The sequence below is a fragment of the Dermochelys coriacea genome, chromosome 2, assembly GCF_009764565.3.
Source record: "Dermochelys coriacea isolate rDerCor1 chromosome 2, rDerCor1.pri.v4, whole genome shotgun sequence".
NCBI classification, from domain to species: Eukaryota; Metazoa; Chordata; order Testudines; family Dermochelyidae; genus Dermochelys; species Dermochelys coriacea.
The window spans coordinates 158,672,155-158,687,950 of record NC_050069.1 but is presented as its reverse complement, the minus strand read 5'-3'; the positions used below and the strand labels follow the sequence as shown (position 1 = coordinate 158,687,950).

Below are 15,796 nucleotides of genomic sequence, written 5' to 3'. Positions count from 1 at the left end.
TGCAAGTCTCAAGCAGCACATTACAGTAGCCCCTTATCTGAAATAAATTTAATGCATTTATTTTGATGTGCAGAGCTCCAGAGGTTAAAAAAAACAAAACTGTAAAAAGTAGGCAGGGCTGTTTTAGATTATTTTATTTTGGCATTAGTTCTGTATGTTCACTTCAGATGTTTTGACAAAGGGATGAAAGAGAATCAGTGTACGGCATTGTGCACTTTGGTTTAATGGGGATATCCTAGCCCAGCAGAGTATGAGTGAGAAATTTCTAGACAGCATTCTTCCATCATCACTAACATAACAGTAGCTTTCTGAATAAGAGAACACTTAAAATGTTCACATATACCAGCAAGCTCTGGCAGACATATACATAATTACATAAGCTAATTTACATAGCTAACCATCATTAGTAGGAACGAATAGCAGGTGGAACTGTTGCACAGTCTTCTTCATTTAAAGTTTTGTCAATTACAGGTCTGTATGTCAAAGTAACCTACAAATATAAGAAAGTGTCTTAATTAATGCAAAGCAAACCACTGCATCAAATCCAGAAGATAACATGAAAAATATTCACAATTATTGCTAAATCCCAATAATGAAAAAATTGGAACTGGCCTAATATTAAAAAAAAAAAAAAAAAAACAGAATTGGTCAAAAATTCCCAGTATCGTGGAAAGTTTAGAAAACAAATTTCTACAGTTCCTCAAAAAACATTTTTTGAGGAACAAAACTTTAGTTTTTCCATTTCTTGTACTGCATCAAAACTAGAAAATTGACTAAAAAGGAAAAAAACTCGCAAAAAAGAGTTTAGTGAAAAAGCAATGTTTTAAAATCTAAGTGTTTCAAATAAAAAAAAATAAAACTGAGCAGCTCTAAGAAGCAAGATTTATTTCTAGTTCCCTTCTTACCTCCTGAGCCAGCAGGGTCTTGGAGCATTTGGAGGCATAGTCTGTCTTTGGGGCAAGAGTGCCTCATGTCACTCAACAGTAACCCTTCTGTCCAACTAAGGAGGTTAATCACTTGGAGGGGGAGGTGATCCTCAGTATTTCACATTGGAGGGATACTGTAGATCATCTCAGGAGGAAGTTTGTAAGACCACAGATTTTTAATACATTTCTTTTTGAATCCATAAATGATATATGCTAAGCATCAAAACACGTATTATCAGTGCGTAATGAAAAGAACTTTGAACTAGTCCATTCTAAGCTGAAAAACTATTCCAATTCCTACTCCAAGTACAAAGTCAATTGCTAAAAAGCAATTCAGTGATGGTCACCAGAAATGGCTCTTGTACCATCTTGTACATTTAGTTCTTCATATACTCAAAGTAGTAGTGTTGTAATTTAGAAAAACTGAATGTGGTACTTTATGGAGAACCTTCAACTCATTTCCGCTGCAATCACACAATTTCCACCCCGACAGCAACAGGATGGGACAAAAACCCCTCCAAGCCCAGAGCTAACATACCTTCCCAGTCTTGACATCCACATAAGAAAGGGTATGTTTTCTCCAATGCTCTTCAAATGGTCTTTTCTGTTGCCCTTGGATTGGCTTGGAAAAATCATATTCATCTACTCTTACCTAAGCAGTAAAAAGAAAGTATCATGCTGTAGACCAGAAATTGCAAATTTCTGCCAGTTTGCAAATGCATTTAATAACATCCTTCAAGATTAGGTCTCTTCCGATTATAATGCCATTATACCAAGTGTAGGCTAATATTAAGCTGTTTTACTAAATTTTATGTCAATTCCTGCTTTTATTTTAAAATCATTTGCAGAGCTTCAGCAAGTTAAGTAGGATTGTAACTGAGTTTGTGGAAATTCTAGAGAGTGATGTCTGCATATAATGCTTAACTGTTTTCAATCCTTTTTACGTATCCAGTGACCAAATCATTACTATTCTTATCTTCTTTATCAGTACTTCAATAGTAAGATTCAACAGGATTGACTAGGAGCTATGCTTTCATCACATCAATACCCAGCTGACTCTGGTTACTGGATCAAGGCATGTAAAAGGGTAATTTGGATTTACTCACAATTCAGACCACAAACTAGTATCACAAGCTTTAAGCCAGCATTAGGAACGCTTAAAAATAAACACTCTCTTAAATAAGAGTCTAATTTATGTGAATTTTAGGAATAAACAATGCACACTGAAAAAAAAAACCACCCCCCAAACTCAAGTACAATTGATTGAGACCAAGAGATATTTGTTTGTTGAGAAAAGTTGGTCCCATGTATGAAAAACATATTTATGAAGTTATAAAGTACATAAGCACCTTGTAGTCTTCTCTGGCATGAGCACCACGAGATTCTTTCCGAGCCTCAGCACCATAAATAGTTTGCATAGCACACAGCATCAAATTTTGCAGTTCCAAGGTCTCCACTAAGTCAGTATTCCACACAATACCTAACAAGATATTACACTAATTTGAAAAATATTCTAGCAATAATTGTAAGAACTTCAGCTCAATTTCTCTCTCTTTTCATTGGTACTTAGGAAACAGAGCAATGTAGTCACAGTGCAAGCTTCCCTATGCAATTATCAGCACATCTCAGTCAGCCTGCAAAGCTCTCTCTTCCAGTCTTGCATCTTTCATAAACTGACAATCCTGCTTAACTGTGCAAAAGTATATAGGGGCTTTGACATATGTGCCTGTGACTACTAGAGACAATTGTGAGACCAAACTCAATTACCTCTGAGTCAAAAAGACATATTATTCAAGACTCTGTGTGCCAAAAACAAGGTAGAATCTTGCATGCTATGTGTCAAAACACAATTCTGTCCTCACACTCAAGCAGTTTGTTTCAGATCACAAGATTTGGCTGCAAAATTAAGGTCACTTTTAAAAAAAATCCTTGGGGGTAGCTGGGCAAAAGAGCTTTTCCAGCAGAATTTTATTGGTATCCTCTATCCATACAGGATGGATGCAGTCTACCTCTTTAGGACACTGTACAATTCAATTGCAGGGATCACAGATGCACTGGCATCATGCCACTCATCCCTAGGCTCTAAGTTCTACATCAGGCTTTTCCTCTTCTTGGTGTTTGGCAAGCACTACAGCCTGTAAGAGGGCCACTTCAGAATGTTCAGTTTAAGGCACATCTCTAAAAGCAGCTACAAAAAGAGACAAATTGCAGAAAAGGGAAAAAAAAAGAATTTACAGATTATCTCATGTCATTTTATTTAATAAACTCATCCTATTTTTTTTTAATTAAAGAAAAAGGTTTAAATCCTCAGAGTTCAGCAAAACTGGATTTTTGTGTGCAATGTCTGTTTTTTAAATATATACCTGAACATTGTTATAAGAACAGGTTGATATTACACTTGCATGAAAAAAACCCGTTTTCACGATTTATTTATAATAAATTGAGAAGACTCCAATAGCTTTCTGTATATTTGAGGTAAAAAATGATACACAAGTTCCCTGGGAGGTAATGGTATTTTCTATAGTTAATTTGAAAAGTGTTAGCTAGCTTACACAAAGTAGAAAACAAAAACCTCACATTCATGAACACCTGACTTTCTAATCTACACACACATTCTTTAAAACATTTAAACAAAATCTCTTTAAAATGTTTCCATGCGAATTCACAATGGTCAAGACAACCAAATAATGCTTTGAAACTGTGGCTCAAGCTAATTGATTTTTATACCTAACTCTTCTTTTTAGCTGAAAATACCTTTCAACGTAGAATTACACAGACACAGACAGACACAGACTTGGAAAATAAGTACACCCACAGGTAACAAAATGAAAATACTCAAAATACATAAACCACTGTAGAAGTATTTTCTAACGATATCTCATTACCTCTGTCAAATGTCTTCAGATCATCCAAATCACGATAAATGTGGCCGAGTTTCTCACAGCCTTCCTGTAGTACTGAGCCCGTTCGGAACACTGCAGCATGGCTTTGCATTGTCTGAAACACATCAAAATTAAGAAATAGTATACTTTCAAAAACTGTAAGAAGTTTCAAGAAAGCCATTAGAATTTGTCTTGTAACTTCACCAGTTTCTGCAGAATTTTAAGCTCTTTTAAAATTTCTAGTCATTATGGTTGCAAACATATTCTGTATGTGTAGTAATGCCATGCTACCATCCTGAACAGAAAGTCTGAAATAGTTCTAAGGGCCAAATATCCCCCCTCCTCATACACTTCTGCAGGCCCAGCAGACCCTAAAGCAGAGGTTCTCTTATTGGGGCACAGAGGAATGTTTGAGAGGGGCACGGCAGGGCATGGACCAGCCCCCCAAGGGGGAAGGGAGGGAGTGCCACCAAGCCCCGCTCCACTCCAAGCTCTGCTCTGGTCCTGTCCCCAGTAGCAGAAGCTCTGGCTACATCCCCAGCCTTAGCCCCCAACTGCAGCTCCACCCTGGCCCCACCCCCCACACCTACTGGGAGCCATGCCTCTGCTCCCGGCGGGGGGGGGGGGAGGGGGAGGAGGAGGACACAACCCTGAGAAGTTTTGGGACCACTGCCCTAAAATCTGTAAAAGCTACCAGGATTTTACAATGCAGTAGGGCAGACTATAAAGGGGTCTCAACAGGAAGGGCAGGATAGAGTGACAGAAAAACACAATTCTAGGATTGTGGGTGGGGTTTGGGAACAATCACCTTTTTGTTCACCAAATTGGATCCCTGAACAGTTTACTGATACTAGGGGCAAAGGTCACCACTTTTGCTATAGCCCCTCACTGGGTTCATGCAAGGCTTGATACATTTGGAATCTCCAATTAGTATTTTGTGATATACAGACTTTTAAAGTGGTACTGACTAAATCAATGAAAGTTTTTGAATCACTGAGCTCAACTTTCTTACAAAAAAAAAGAGGCATATTTCTGGTGGAAGTCAATTCTGTTCTGAGTGAGATTCAGGAGCACTTTAAAATGCCGCAAGTTAATGTAATGACTGCATCCTAAATTGTTTCAAATCACCTTGCCAATATTTTTGCTTACACTTGCATGTGAAATTCCAGTTCAACATGAAATGCTCCATAGGCTTTTACCTAGAGTGGATTAAAGTTCTTGAAAATCATATAGCCTTATGTTTCATTCAGCATCATCTCACTAGGTTCTGTTACAACTAAGAACAACATTCAATGAAGACATTCAATGAAATTAAAAGGTGGTACTCAACACAGACGAGGGAAATATTTTTTTTTTTTTTAATATGCAATTATAGTGTGGAACTCATTGCAACAGCACATTGTTGCAGCAAAAACTCAGCAACATTCCAAATGGGATAGGATATATGTATGGATAACAATATCCACTTATAGAAAAAAAAGTTTGGAAAGGATATTAAATCTCACGCTTTAGGTCTTATGCCAATCTCTACTAGAGATCAAGATGAGACTTAATGTGGTGAGGGAAAGTATCACACGTGTTTACTGCAGGGTTCTTATACCTTCCTCTGAATCATATAATACGGTCAGAGACAGAATATGGGACTAAATGGACCTCAGGTCACATCAAGTATGACAGTTCCTATGTTCCTAACACTGTTGAAATGGCTGTCTTACTACATATCACTTTATGTATGCAGTGTTGCTGTAGCCAAGTCAGTCCCAGGATACTAGAGAGACAAAGTGGGTGAGGTAATGTCTTTGTTGGTCCAGTAAAAGATATTACCTCAGCCTTGTACCTTGTCTACATTTCACTTTTAGTCGGGCGTTTCCTACAGGAAGTAACATTCTTGGCTACCAGTCAGATCTGTGTATGATGTGACTGCTTTGCAAATTAAGTCTTGTCTGAACATACTTACAAAACATGGTTATAGATTTGGCTTCTGGAGACAAGAATTTAGGTTCTGGGTGCCCAAACTAAGTAATGAGCACACAAGAAAACCCCTTATGGATAACACGACAATTCAGAACTTCTGAGCTCTAGGATTTGCCATCAGGTGCTGAGCTTGAAGCATGGGCTAAAGAGTAGAACAGAGCATTCTCTTTGGTAAACAAAGTATTTCATCTAGAAAGAGATCTCTCATCAGGTCACAGACAAAAAGTAGGTCAGAAGAGGAGTGACTGTTTCAAACGGAGAGAGGTGGCATTTCTTATTCCTAATTTAAAGAAAAAAAGATGATCTTTTGGGCAGCTGATTGGAGCAGAAGGATCTTTGTATGGAAAAAAGGTGGATTTTGATACATTCAAAAAGTTTTCCCAAGTTTGAGCTTCAGCTCTACTAAATAGCAACACAGTTTTCATAAACACCTACAGTATATTTTAATATCAACCTCATCTCAAGACACTGTGTTACAGTCATTGGTAGTGAGATCCTTACCTTTTGCATATTAAGCCTCAGTTCTGATGTTCTTATGTTTCCATTGGCAAATCGTAGTTTGTCAAGATTTGCAACAGATTCTTCTCCAGCATTTGGTTTAATTGAGGGAACTGATTCTCCTATTAAGGGTAAACATCTTCAGTTTTCTTATGCAATTATTTCAATAAAATCAAGATTTAATGATCCTCAGCCTGTGGCAAATTTACCCAGGAATAACAATTTTTAGTTCTTCTTTTATATTTTATATTTATCTCAAAATAAGAGAGCCTGTCATTGTTTCTTAATAGACAAGGATAACTTCGTCTTTTTTTTAAAAAGCTGCTGACGACAGTGTCTGGAAAATAATAAACCACACTTTTATACTGAGAGAAGGTATGCACATATATCTTTCCTTATATTACTTCGGATGTTTATATGAAAACAACTTCAGGATTCATCAATTAGCTACATTTATTCTCCATTTGAACTTGTTAGAATCATGTTTAGTGACTAGAGAGAGTGAAGTGAGATCGCTTGCGTTCTATTCCTGTCTGCCACTAAATTAATGTGTGACCTCAGTCAAGTTACAGCCTGTCAGTACAATGCTTCAGTTTCCCCATTTGTAAAGTGCAACTACTACTTACTTGCCTCATGGAGATGGAGACGCTCAGTTCATTTACATTAATAGAGCACTTTGAGATGCAAAGGAATAATTAAGACTGCAATGTATTAAACTTAACTGTGATGTCAAACATAGAATTTTCAACTTTTGGCAGGAGATAAACCAAGATGCATAGATGAACTAAAACATTTCAAAAAAGGCTTTCCATACTACCACTCAGTATGCAGTGTTTTACAGCTTGAAAATATTTTAAATATTAGTGCCAATTCTACAATAAGTTTGAAAAAATATATAACTTAAATAAAAGTGTAAACAGAATGTTAATTAAGATAATTAAGCTCAGAAGTAAGACAACAGTAAAAATTCCAGCCTTTACGGCCACATCATCCTTCATAACACCTCACCAATAGTCACAAAGAATAAACCAAGTTTTATCAGTGTTACAGAAGTATGCCATACCTCCACTCACATTCTGTATTGGGTCCCAGGGGGGATCTAAGGTCAATTTTCCCAGGGTTTATAAGTTATTGTGGGCTCCAGGACCCACGTGTAGGCACATTAGGGCACAAACTGATCTCCAGAACATAACTGATGGGTGAAGTCTCAAACTCATACTGAGGGAGCAAGAGATGTATAGCCCAAACTGAAGAAGTGGTAGGTAAGGATAGAGTGTCATCTCTACTCCCTACATAGAGAAGATGCAATGGTTATCATTGCTGACAAGAAACATGTGGGGGGAAGTCAGATCTCCAGCCTATAGATGGTAGGTGGATTCACAATTCTCGGAGAAACAGGTACAGTTCTAACTAGCTACAGCTTGTACTGGAGAGTTACCAATGGGGAGGGTGAGTGACAACAATTAAGTTGGTCCTGTGAACTAACAGGAATTTCTTTACTTTAATCAAATACATCTAAATTGATATGTTTTGGGTTTTTAAATGTGACGGGTTCTATTAGCATTTAACTTAATCTCAACCTTAATGCTCAGAGTTTTATGGCTGGGATTTATATAATGTCCTGGACTTCAGGGAAGCATAGGAAGTGAGCCTGCCATACAACCATGTTTAAATCCCATTTCTTCTCCCTGGATAGTGTTAATTAAGCCTTTTTAATGAGAGCTAATCCAAATCAGATTCCTAGTTTGAGTGCACATTCTTTCTGTAGCTTGGCCTATGTACCCCTCTTCAGCTCCAGCCCACTACTTCAGTAGATGTGATTTCAGTTACAGGTTTTTGTATGTTTACACCTGTAAACTAATCAGAAATAAAGGGCACTATGCTAATCCTTTTAAAGAAACTAGATGAAAGTGTTCTTCTGATCCCCAAAATCAGAAATTATTAAAATCAAAACCTGCATTAATAGTTTTAGAATGTATTATTTGCTTTCAGATCAAACTATTGAATCACAGAAGTTACAGTGGAAAGTTCTGGGTATTAAGTCAATCTGTAAATTGCCTTCCAAATTCTCAGTTATGTTGCAAACTGAGATGCACCCGAAGGAACGGATATTATGTTAAACGCTAAAAATTTAACATGTTGTATGTACAAGGCTACAGCAAATGCCATCATCTCAGACTAGTTTAATATAAGAATAAACAGTATAAGATGAGTCTGCACTGTATCATCCACCGCAAAATGCAGTATGTTGCAAGGCCTTGTTTCTTAAAACTTGTGATTACGTTAGTAATGTTAAATTTTTCTGGTTTGGGAGAAAAGCTTCTCAATCGTATTTTCCAGTTGCTTTGGCAGAATTATATTTTCCTGCAATTAGATATAGTATGGTGAGTTCTTGGTCAGTAACACTGCATGTTATGTATAACAGTAATAAAAAAAGCTACTGCAATTTTCTAATAGTCTAGCTAATAGCCCTATAATTACTTGCTAAGAGTTAAAGAAATGAGAGTGTTTTAAGGATGAGAATTTGTATCAAGATGAATTGTTATAATTTAAGTTAAACTTGTAGAATCTTACCAGGCTTGCATGATTCTGCAATACTAAGGGCACAAGCACGACCAAAGACCACCAAGTCCAAAAGAGAGTTTGCTCCAAGTCGATTAGCACCATGAACAGATGCAGAGGCTGCTTCGCCACAAGCATACAAACCAGGTACTACTTGATCTTTGCCATTCACATGTGTAATTACCTGTAATTTCAGAAGGAATTCACTCAACGTTTGCAAATTCATTTGTAAAATAAAGATCACTTGTAGTACAGTGTCAAAGTTTCATTTGAATGCATCTGAATGTCACTTATTTGTCCTGAAAGCATGAGGTCAAAGAAATCCAAATAGTAAGTGATAGATTTTAAAAGGGGGGAGGGGGGAAGACTCCATGAGAATAATTAAATTAAAAAAAGTGCTATACAAGAATGTAGTATTAACAGTTTAATTCTTATGTTTTGCCACCATCTCTGAGACACAAAGTACTACAATTCACCAAAATATTTTTGTAGTAAAATTCTGAGTAGAGTGGGAAGAACACTGGACCTTTTATAATGCCAGGCCACATTCACAAGGCAGAATTTTATAGCTATTTTAAAAACTGACTGAAAGGAACTAGTCCAAGAAATCAGACTGGTCCATTCACAGATTCACTCTGGCTGATGCTGGGACTGGTTGCCATTAAAATTTACATTTAAACAGCAGCAAACTGAAGTAACCAATTTTAGCGCAGGAATTGTAGCAGTGGCACAGATAATCCACATAACCTAAACCCTTAATGATTTGTAGTTCAGGACCAGCTATAATCCATTTTTAACGATACAGTACTACCCTCATCTGGATAAGTTTTCACATGGCCAATATAAAGAAATTCTGTAGATTTCATGCATATTTAAAGAATATATTTCATATTTTGCATACTGTCTATAGAGTTCCAGCTCCACCCAAACAACCTGAGAACTCTGACAACTTGTTTACAGGACAAACCAAATTATGATATTTTGCAGATTTTCCTTTAACATTTACTCTTAAGGTTATGTAATTTAACATGCTAGAGAAAAATGGTTTCATAATACTGATCTATGGTAGTTACCTGCCCTTTGTAGTTAGTAGGAATACCTCCCATATTGTAATGCACAGTAGGAAGAACAGGAATAGGCTCTTTTGTGACGTCCACACCAGCAAATATCATAGCTGTTTCTGAAATTCCAGGGAGGCGCATTGCTAGCTGCTGTGGTGGTAAATGGTGCAACTGCAAAAATACATGGTCTTTTTCAGGGCCACAGCCCCTAATGTAAAAGGAAACATGAGTTGCAGGTTGGAATACTGGCCTCTGCAGAATTCTCTCTATATAAAAGCACCCATTTCAAAAGCACCCCGACCATATTATCTAAAAACTATCTAGAAAGACTTTGATCTTAACGAGTCATCTGCATGGTGATGTGAAGCACTAACACCAGGAAAAAAAATTCAGAATTTAAGTCACTTTATTTCTACTCTGTTTCGAGTAATCATTTGACAGTTCAAAAGTTAAGATTTGATTCATGACCAAATTTGTGTGTCTATTTATGCATCCTATTTAGAAAAACTGATGCATCTTCAAGCACAGAAGAGAGGAAAAAAAAAAACTGACATCCTTCCTCAACTTGTGTCCACTTTAAATTTTCCCCTCACTCCACTGTCTTTCCTACCATAATCATGAGATTCATGTATTTTAAACCAAGTTTTCAGAAAACTTCAATATAAAGTCTTCTTGTCCTCCAAAGATGTTGGTGATATAGCAATTTACAAGCAATTACCATACCGTTTAGAAATTATCTAATGAATATTAAGAACATCTGTGGTATCTTATGACTTCAGCAAAATACCAAAAAGTTATGAGTCAGATTTTCAAGAGCACAACAGCTCCTCCCATTGTTTTCAATGAGAGCTGCTGCATGCTGAGCGTTTTTGAGAATCGGGCCTAAACGCTTTAATTTGACTACAACAAAAAAAGACTCTGGAGATCTTTTCTGATTACCATATTAAAAGGGAGCTTGATTTCAAATTCAAGATTTTTGCCTGAAATATATGTAAAATCTTCAGCAACCTACCTATTAAAACTGGCTGCTCAAAATGATCAAAAGACTTCCATGAACTATCATAACTCCCTATCTGCTTTAACCCAATGTAAAGATGTACTCATATCACAATGCCACTGAAAAATTAAACAAACCTTCCTTCACGGATTTCAATTGTCATAGAACGAGACACTACATCTCTGGAAGCCAGATCCTTAGCAACAGGTGCATATCTCTCCATAAATCTTTCACCTTCACTGTTAATAAGAATACCTCCTTCACCACGACAACCTTCTGTAATAAGACAGCCAGCACCATAGATACCTGCAGGAAGTAGCAATGTTATAAAATATTTACATGACAACTTTATAATCAAATTTTTGTAAGAATGGAAGTATAACACAAGTATTTTTTAATTATGGACCCATCCATGACACAGGACCTCTTGGCATAAGGTCCCCTGTTCTTTGCAAACAGCTCTCACCTCAGACCTGACAAATTCACTACATCAAACATGTCTTACAGGATGTTTATCTGTAAAAGTAAAATGTAAGGCTATAGAAAGCTTGTAACTTGTCAAGACTCAATCACTGTGAGATGTATACAAAGATAATATTTACAGATTAATGTATTTACACTGAAAGTATGTTTTATGGACTTGAAGTAAAAATTAGTCACAGGGGTAATGTGTCTCAGTGATGACCCGTTCCAGCAAGAGGGAGTTGTCACTCTACCTAGTCAATCAGTGAGGTAATGCAAGGTTCTATTAGCTACCCTTGCCACATCCCAGAACAGTTAATTAAAAACAAAACAAAAACAAAAAAAACCACAATCAAAGACTACTGCAAATGATTGAAACCACTAGAGAGGTAAGAAGGAACATTATAGCCACCTGGGGATCACCCTGGCTATGAATAAAGATAAAAGACTTTCAGCATACGGGTGGTGTGGGGAAAGTTACTATGGATCAATCCACTATGGAAAACATCTGAATAGGATTGCTTTCATGAAGGTTTGGATATGGGTTCCTGGGAACCCAGCCAGCTCCCAGCTGTATAATAGACTGAACTTTTTGGGGAAAATATACTAGCCATCTAGGTTAGCATTTTATTATTTTGTTTTGTACTTTAACTACTTGTTTTCACCACTCTCTCGTTTCTAGTTAAATTCTTTTTTTTTTAAACCTACCATGTCATTGTATTGTAAGTGCTCACAAGTGCTGTGTGGTTTACAGGAAGCAGCGGTTTAATGTAAAACTGGTAAATTAGGGTATATTGCACCTTTGCGAACAGACAATTTAGAATTTCCGAGAGTAACCAGTGTCAGGAGCTGGATATCACACGAGAAAAATTCAAAGGGCCTTGGGGATTTGAGTGCACCTATTATTAACCTGCAAGGCAAAGACGGGGCTGAAACAGCCCAAAGAAGAGTGCTTGACTTGTTGAAAGTCTGGAGGTGTCAGGGAGCTGACACCCAGCAAAACAAGAAAGATTTCCTCTCCCTGGAGGCAGGGAGTAACAAGGTGACCCACAGTCCTTGTTATCATGAGAACAGTCACACCATTGAATACTCCAAAGTTAATGTTTTAAATTGTTTTCTATTATATTCCACACTTGGTCTTCAATCCTCCTCCTCCTCAAAAAGACTGTCTAAAATTTACATTTGTGATCTCCTGCCAAAGAAGGATTTTTGTACCAAATGCGAAGTTAAAAAAAGCCAGGATTTGGACATAGGAGAGTTACAATAGAGACATTTCAATTGTTAAATTTGACCTTTGTGAACATCATCCCTCAAACTGTCTAAAATCAATTGTTTTATTTATCTGTCCCAAAAGGCAATTAGTACCTTTGAACACTTTTCCTGGAAGGGTGGTGAGTTACTTTGGGACTTGCTCACTATGATCATGTGAAACACAGAAATCTGCAGCGTCCCAGTGGAGCCTGTAAACTCTACAAGGTCTCAATGTTTCTGAACACTCTGTTGTCTGAGGACTTAACTCAAAAACCATGCTGCATACGATCAAGGATTTTATGACCATCTACAGTTCCACGTATTTACTACGACTGTAAGGAAGGAGGAGGAGTGCAACAGGTATGCTTCTAGAAAAGGAGTAATTGTGGTACCTTAGAGACTAAAATTTGAGCATAAGCTTTTGTGAGCTACAGCTCACTTCATCGGATGCACTGATGATTGAATGCATCCGATGAAGTGAGCTGTAGCTACGAAAGCTTATGCTCAAATAAATTTGTTAGTCTCTAAGGTGTCACAAGTACTCCTTTTCTTTTTGCGAATACAGACTAACACGGCTCTACTCCGAAACCTGTCAGGTATGCTTCTGTGGCTCCCTTGGTCACCTGGGGAGTAAAGATTAGCTTAGTGAGTCTTGTCTTCTCTTCCCCCAAACTTAGCAAGACCCACTTGATCATCTCACTCCTCTGGGTGATCCTAGGAAGTGAAAGTGTTGACTGATTAACAAATTTAAGGAATACTGACATTGATAATTCAATAACTTAAACTATGAAGATTCTTTGACTAAAAAAGCCTTAAAGTGATAAATGATGGCAAATATGTATGTATGTATGTATGTATACATATGTATACACAATGAAATCTCATTATAACATTATAGTTATAACACCTTTTAAAGTTAGGAAATTCAAAGATCCAAAAAACTTAACAGCCACACTCCTGATATCCAAGAACGACCATTTTACTCAGCTATGACCAAGTAACCATACCTCATCCACCTTTCCATAAGCCTTCATAACCCATATATTAAATACAGGTCCATGACTACATATAACCAATAGTCCCAAAGACACACTGTCCCTCACTTCAACACCGACAGCTAGTTTCTTACCTTCCATAAACATTTTCTACAATTCCAGTATAAGAGGCAGCCCAATAGATTTCCATCTACCTGAAAAATGCAGTTGCTGGAAGACTCCACAATATTTCAGTATACCTTCCCCTTCCCACTCACGCTGCAATTCACATACAAGCCAATTTACACAGTAGTTATGTCCCTGCACCTTCTGAAATCACAAAAATTGCACTATAATATACTTGTAACAGGCTTGGCAGGATTCAATTTAAATTGTTAATTGTCAGTAAACGTTTATTTCACCTGACACACAGTAAACGTTTATTTCACCAGACCCCACTGCCCAGTGGGAGCTTGAGGGTCAGCTTAAAATGGATGGCTGGCTGCATCCGGCCCATGGGCCACAGTTTGCTCACCCCTGACCTACAGGGATTTATGTCATGAGCCTGCAATTATGCAGGCAGCTTTCTATAGTCCTGCTGTTATGGCTCTGCACCCTCTCACTTAAGAGTATAGAAGCTGTTCCCAGGCAGGAACTGCTCAGCAGCTGGGTTGGCCTCTCCTGCAGCTGGGGGCTGGTCGTCATGGCCCTAGCCAACAACCTCTGCTCTCCCTGCCAGGATCACAGCTTTCTCTGCACCTTGCGCCTGCAGGGATCCAGTGTCACTGGCCCTGCGGGGGGCCCTCTGCAACTCTGTTGTCATTGCCCTGCTCACTCACTCACTGGCAGGCAGCAGAGCTCTCCTGAGCAAGAGCCATTTCAGCAGCGATGTGGCCTTCCCTACAGCAGGGGGCTCATCCTCCTCCTTACATCCCTGGCAGAGATCTCTGCTCCCCAGACCAAGACCGCAGAGTCCTCTACACCTTCTACCTGGGTGTCTCTGAACTCTCAGCTACATAGAGAGCCACCTGCAGCCCTGCCCTAACCCCAAACGCTAAGGCTCTCCTTAATTTCCCATAACTGGGAAAATTGTTAAAAAAAAATATCAAAAGTGCTTAAAATTAAAAAAATTGATATTAATAGTCAAAACTTCAAAACAATAAAAATCAAATTCTGTCAAATATGCTTATATACATTCAGTTCATTGGTCAAGCATCATGAGGAGCATGGACAATACATCAAAGGCAAACTTGTGTGCAGATCCTTAACTATGAAGATCTTGACTTCAGTTATTAGAATGTCTTTAATCAATACCGTATTTTTGAACTTTAATCTTATTTCTTTTGGAATTATCAACTGATTTCTTGACACTAATGCTTCCAAGGATTAAGAAACAAATGCAGTGTACAACCTAAGTTTTAAAAAATTAAAGGAATAATTCATAATTATTTTAAAGCTAGAGACAAGTGGAGGCACTAGATTACAATTTTGAAACATGAATCTAAATTTTATAAAGTAACCATATTTGGTAGAGTGTTTAAAGCCCAAAATTAATTGCATGCAAGTTTATACCAAAATGTACAACTTAAGTACTTTTTATACAACAGTTGAAGTATCTCCCACTTTATTTCATAAGACTCCTGAATTCAGGATTCTGTATTTTTCCCTACAACAGTTGCAGACAACAAACACATCTAAATAAGTTTAATGAATGTCAATTCCTTGCTCCATTTAGTTGCTTGCAATATTAAATGTTGCAGGGGAACCTGCAACTTGAAACTGGATGTTAAGGGTGAGCTGAAAAAGCTTTGAACCTGCTTAAGATACTACACCTCTTAAATACTATAAAACTGTGAGGCTTAATATTTCAGAGATGTTATTTTTTGAATACTTCAAATTCCTAGAAAACAAAGAATGCTTTTCTAGCCTTATACTGTACCTGTAGGGTGGAACTGTACAAACTCTAAGTCCTGGCAAGGAAGGCCAGCTCGTGTGACCATAGCTGTACCATCACCTGTGCTGGTATGAGCAGATGTGCAACTGAAGAAGGTGCGGCCATACCCACTAGAGAAAACATTTCAAAAATTAAAATTTGTCTGCAATATTTTCCTTAGGAAATCAGTAGAGAAGCAGTAAGATTTCATTAGGATGTTTATCTTATCTCTGCACTTTGTGCAACGACAGATTTACAATTCAACTAAAGCAGAGG

General features: G+C 37.6%; 1 protein-coding gene across 1 annotated transcript in view; it reads right to left on the bottom strand.

Moving 5' to 3' along the window:
* Positions 1 to 119: 119 nt before the first annotated feature.
* SDHA (succinate dehydrogenase complex flavoprotein subunit A) overlaps positions 120 to 15,796 on the bottom strand; it is a 29,834-nt gene continuing 14,157 nt past the window's right edge. The window contains exons 7-15 of the mRNA XM_038390731.2: positions 15,527 to 15,651; positions 11,038 to 11,206; positions 9,916 to 10,111; positions 8,855 to 9,026; positions 6,284 to 6,402; positions 3,812 to 3,923; positions 2,276 to 2,406; positions 1,465 to 1,578; positions 120 to 490 (exon numbers count right to left, since the gene is read on the bottom strand). Of these exons, the coding sequence (XP_038246659.1) occupies positions 404 to 490; positions 1,465 to 1,578; positions 2,276 to 2,406; positions 3,812 to 3,923; positions 6,284 to 6,402; positions 8,855 to 9,026; positions 9,916 to 10,111; positions 11,038 to 11,206; positions 15,527 to 15,651 (1,225 nt within the window). The 3' untranslated portion in view covers positions 120 to 403. The remainder of the gene's footprint in view (positions 491 to 1,464; positions 1,579 to 2,275; positions 2,407 to 3,811; positions 3,924 to 6,283; positions 6,403 to 8,854; positions 9,027 to 9,915; positions 10,112 to 11,037; positions 11,207 to 15,526; positions 15,652 to 15,796) is intronic.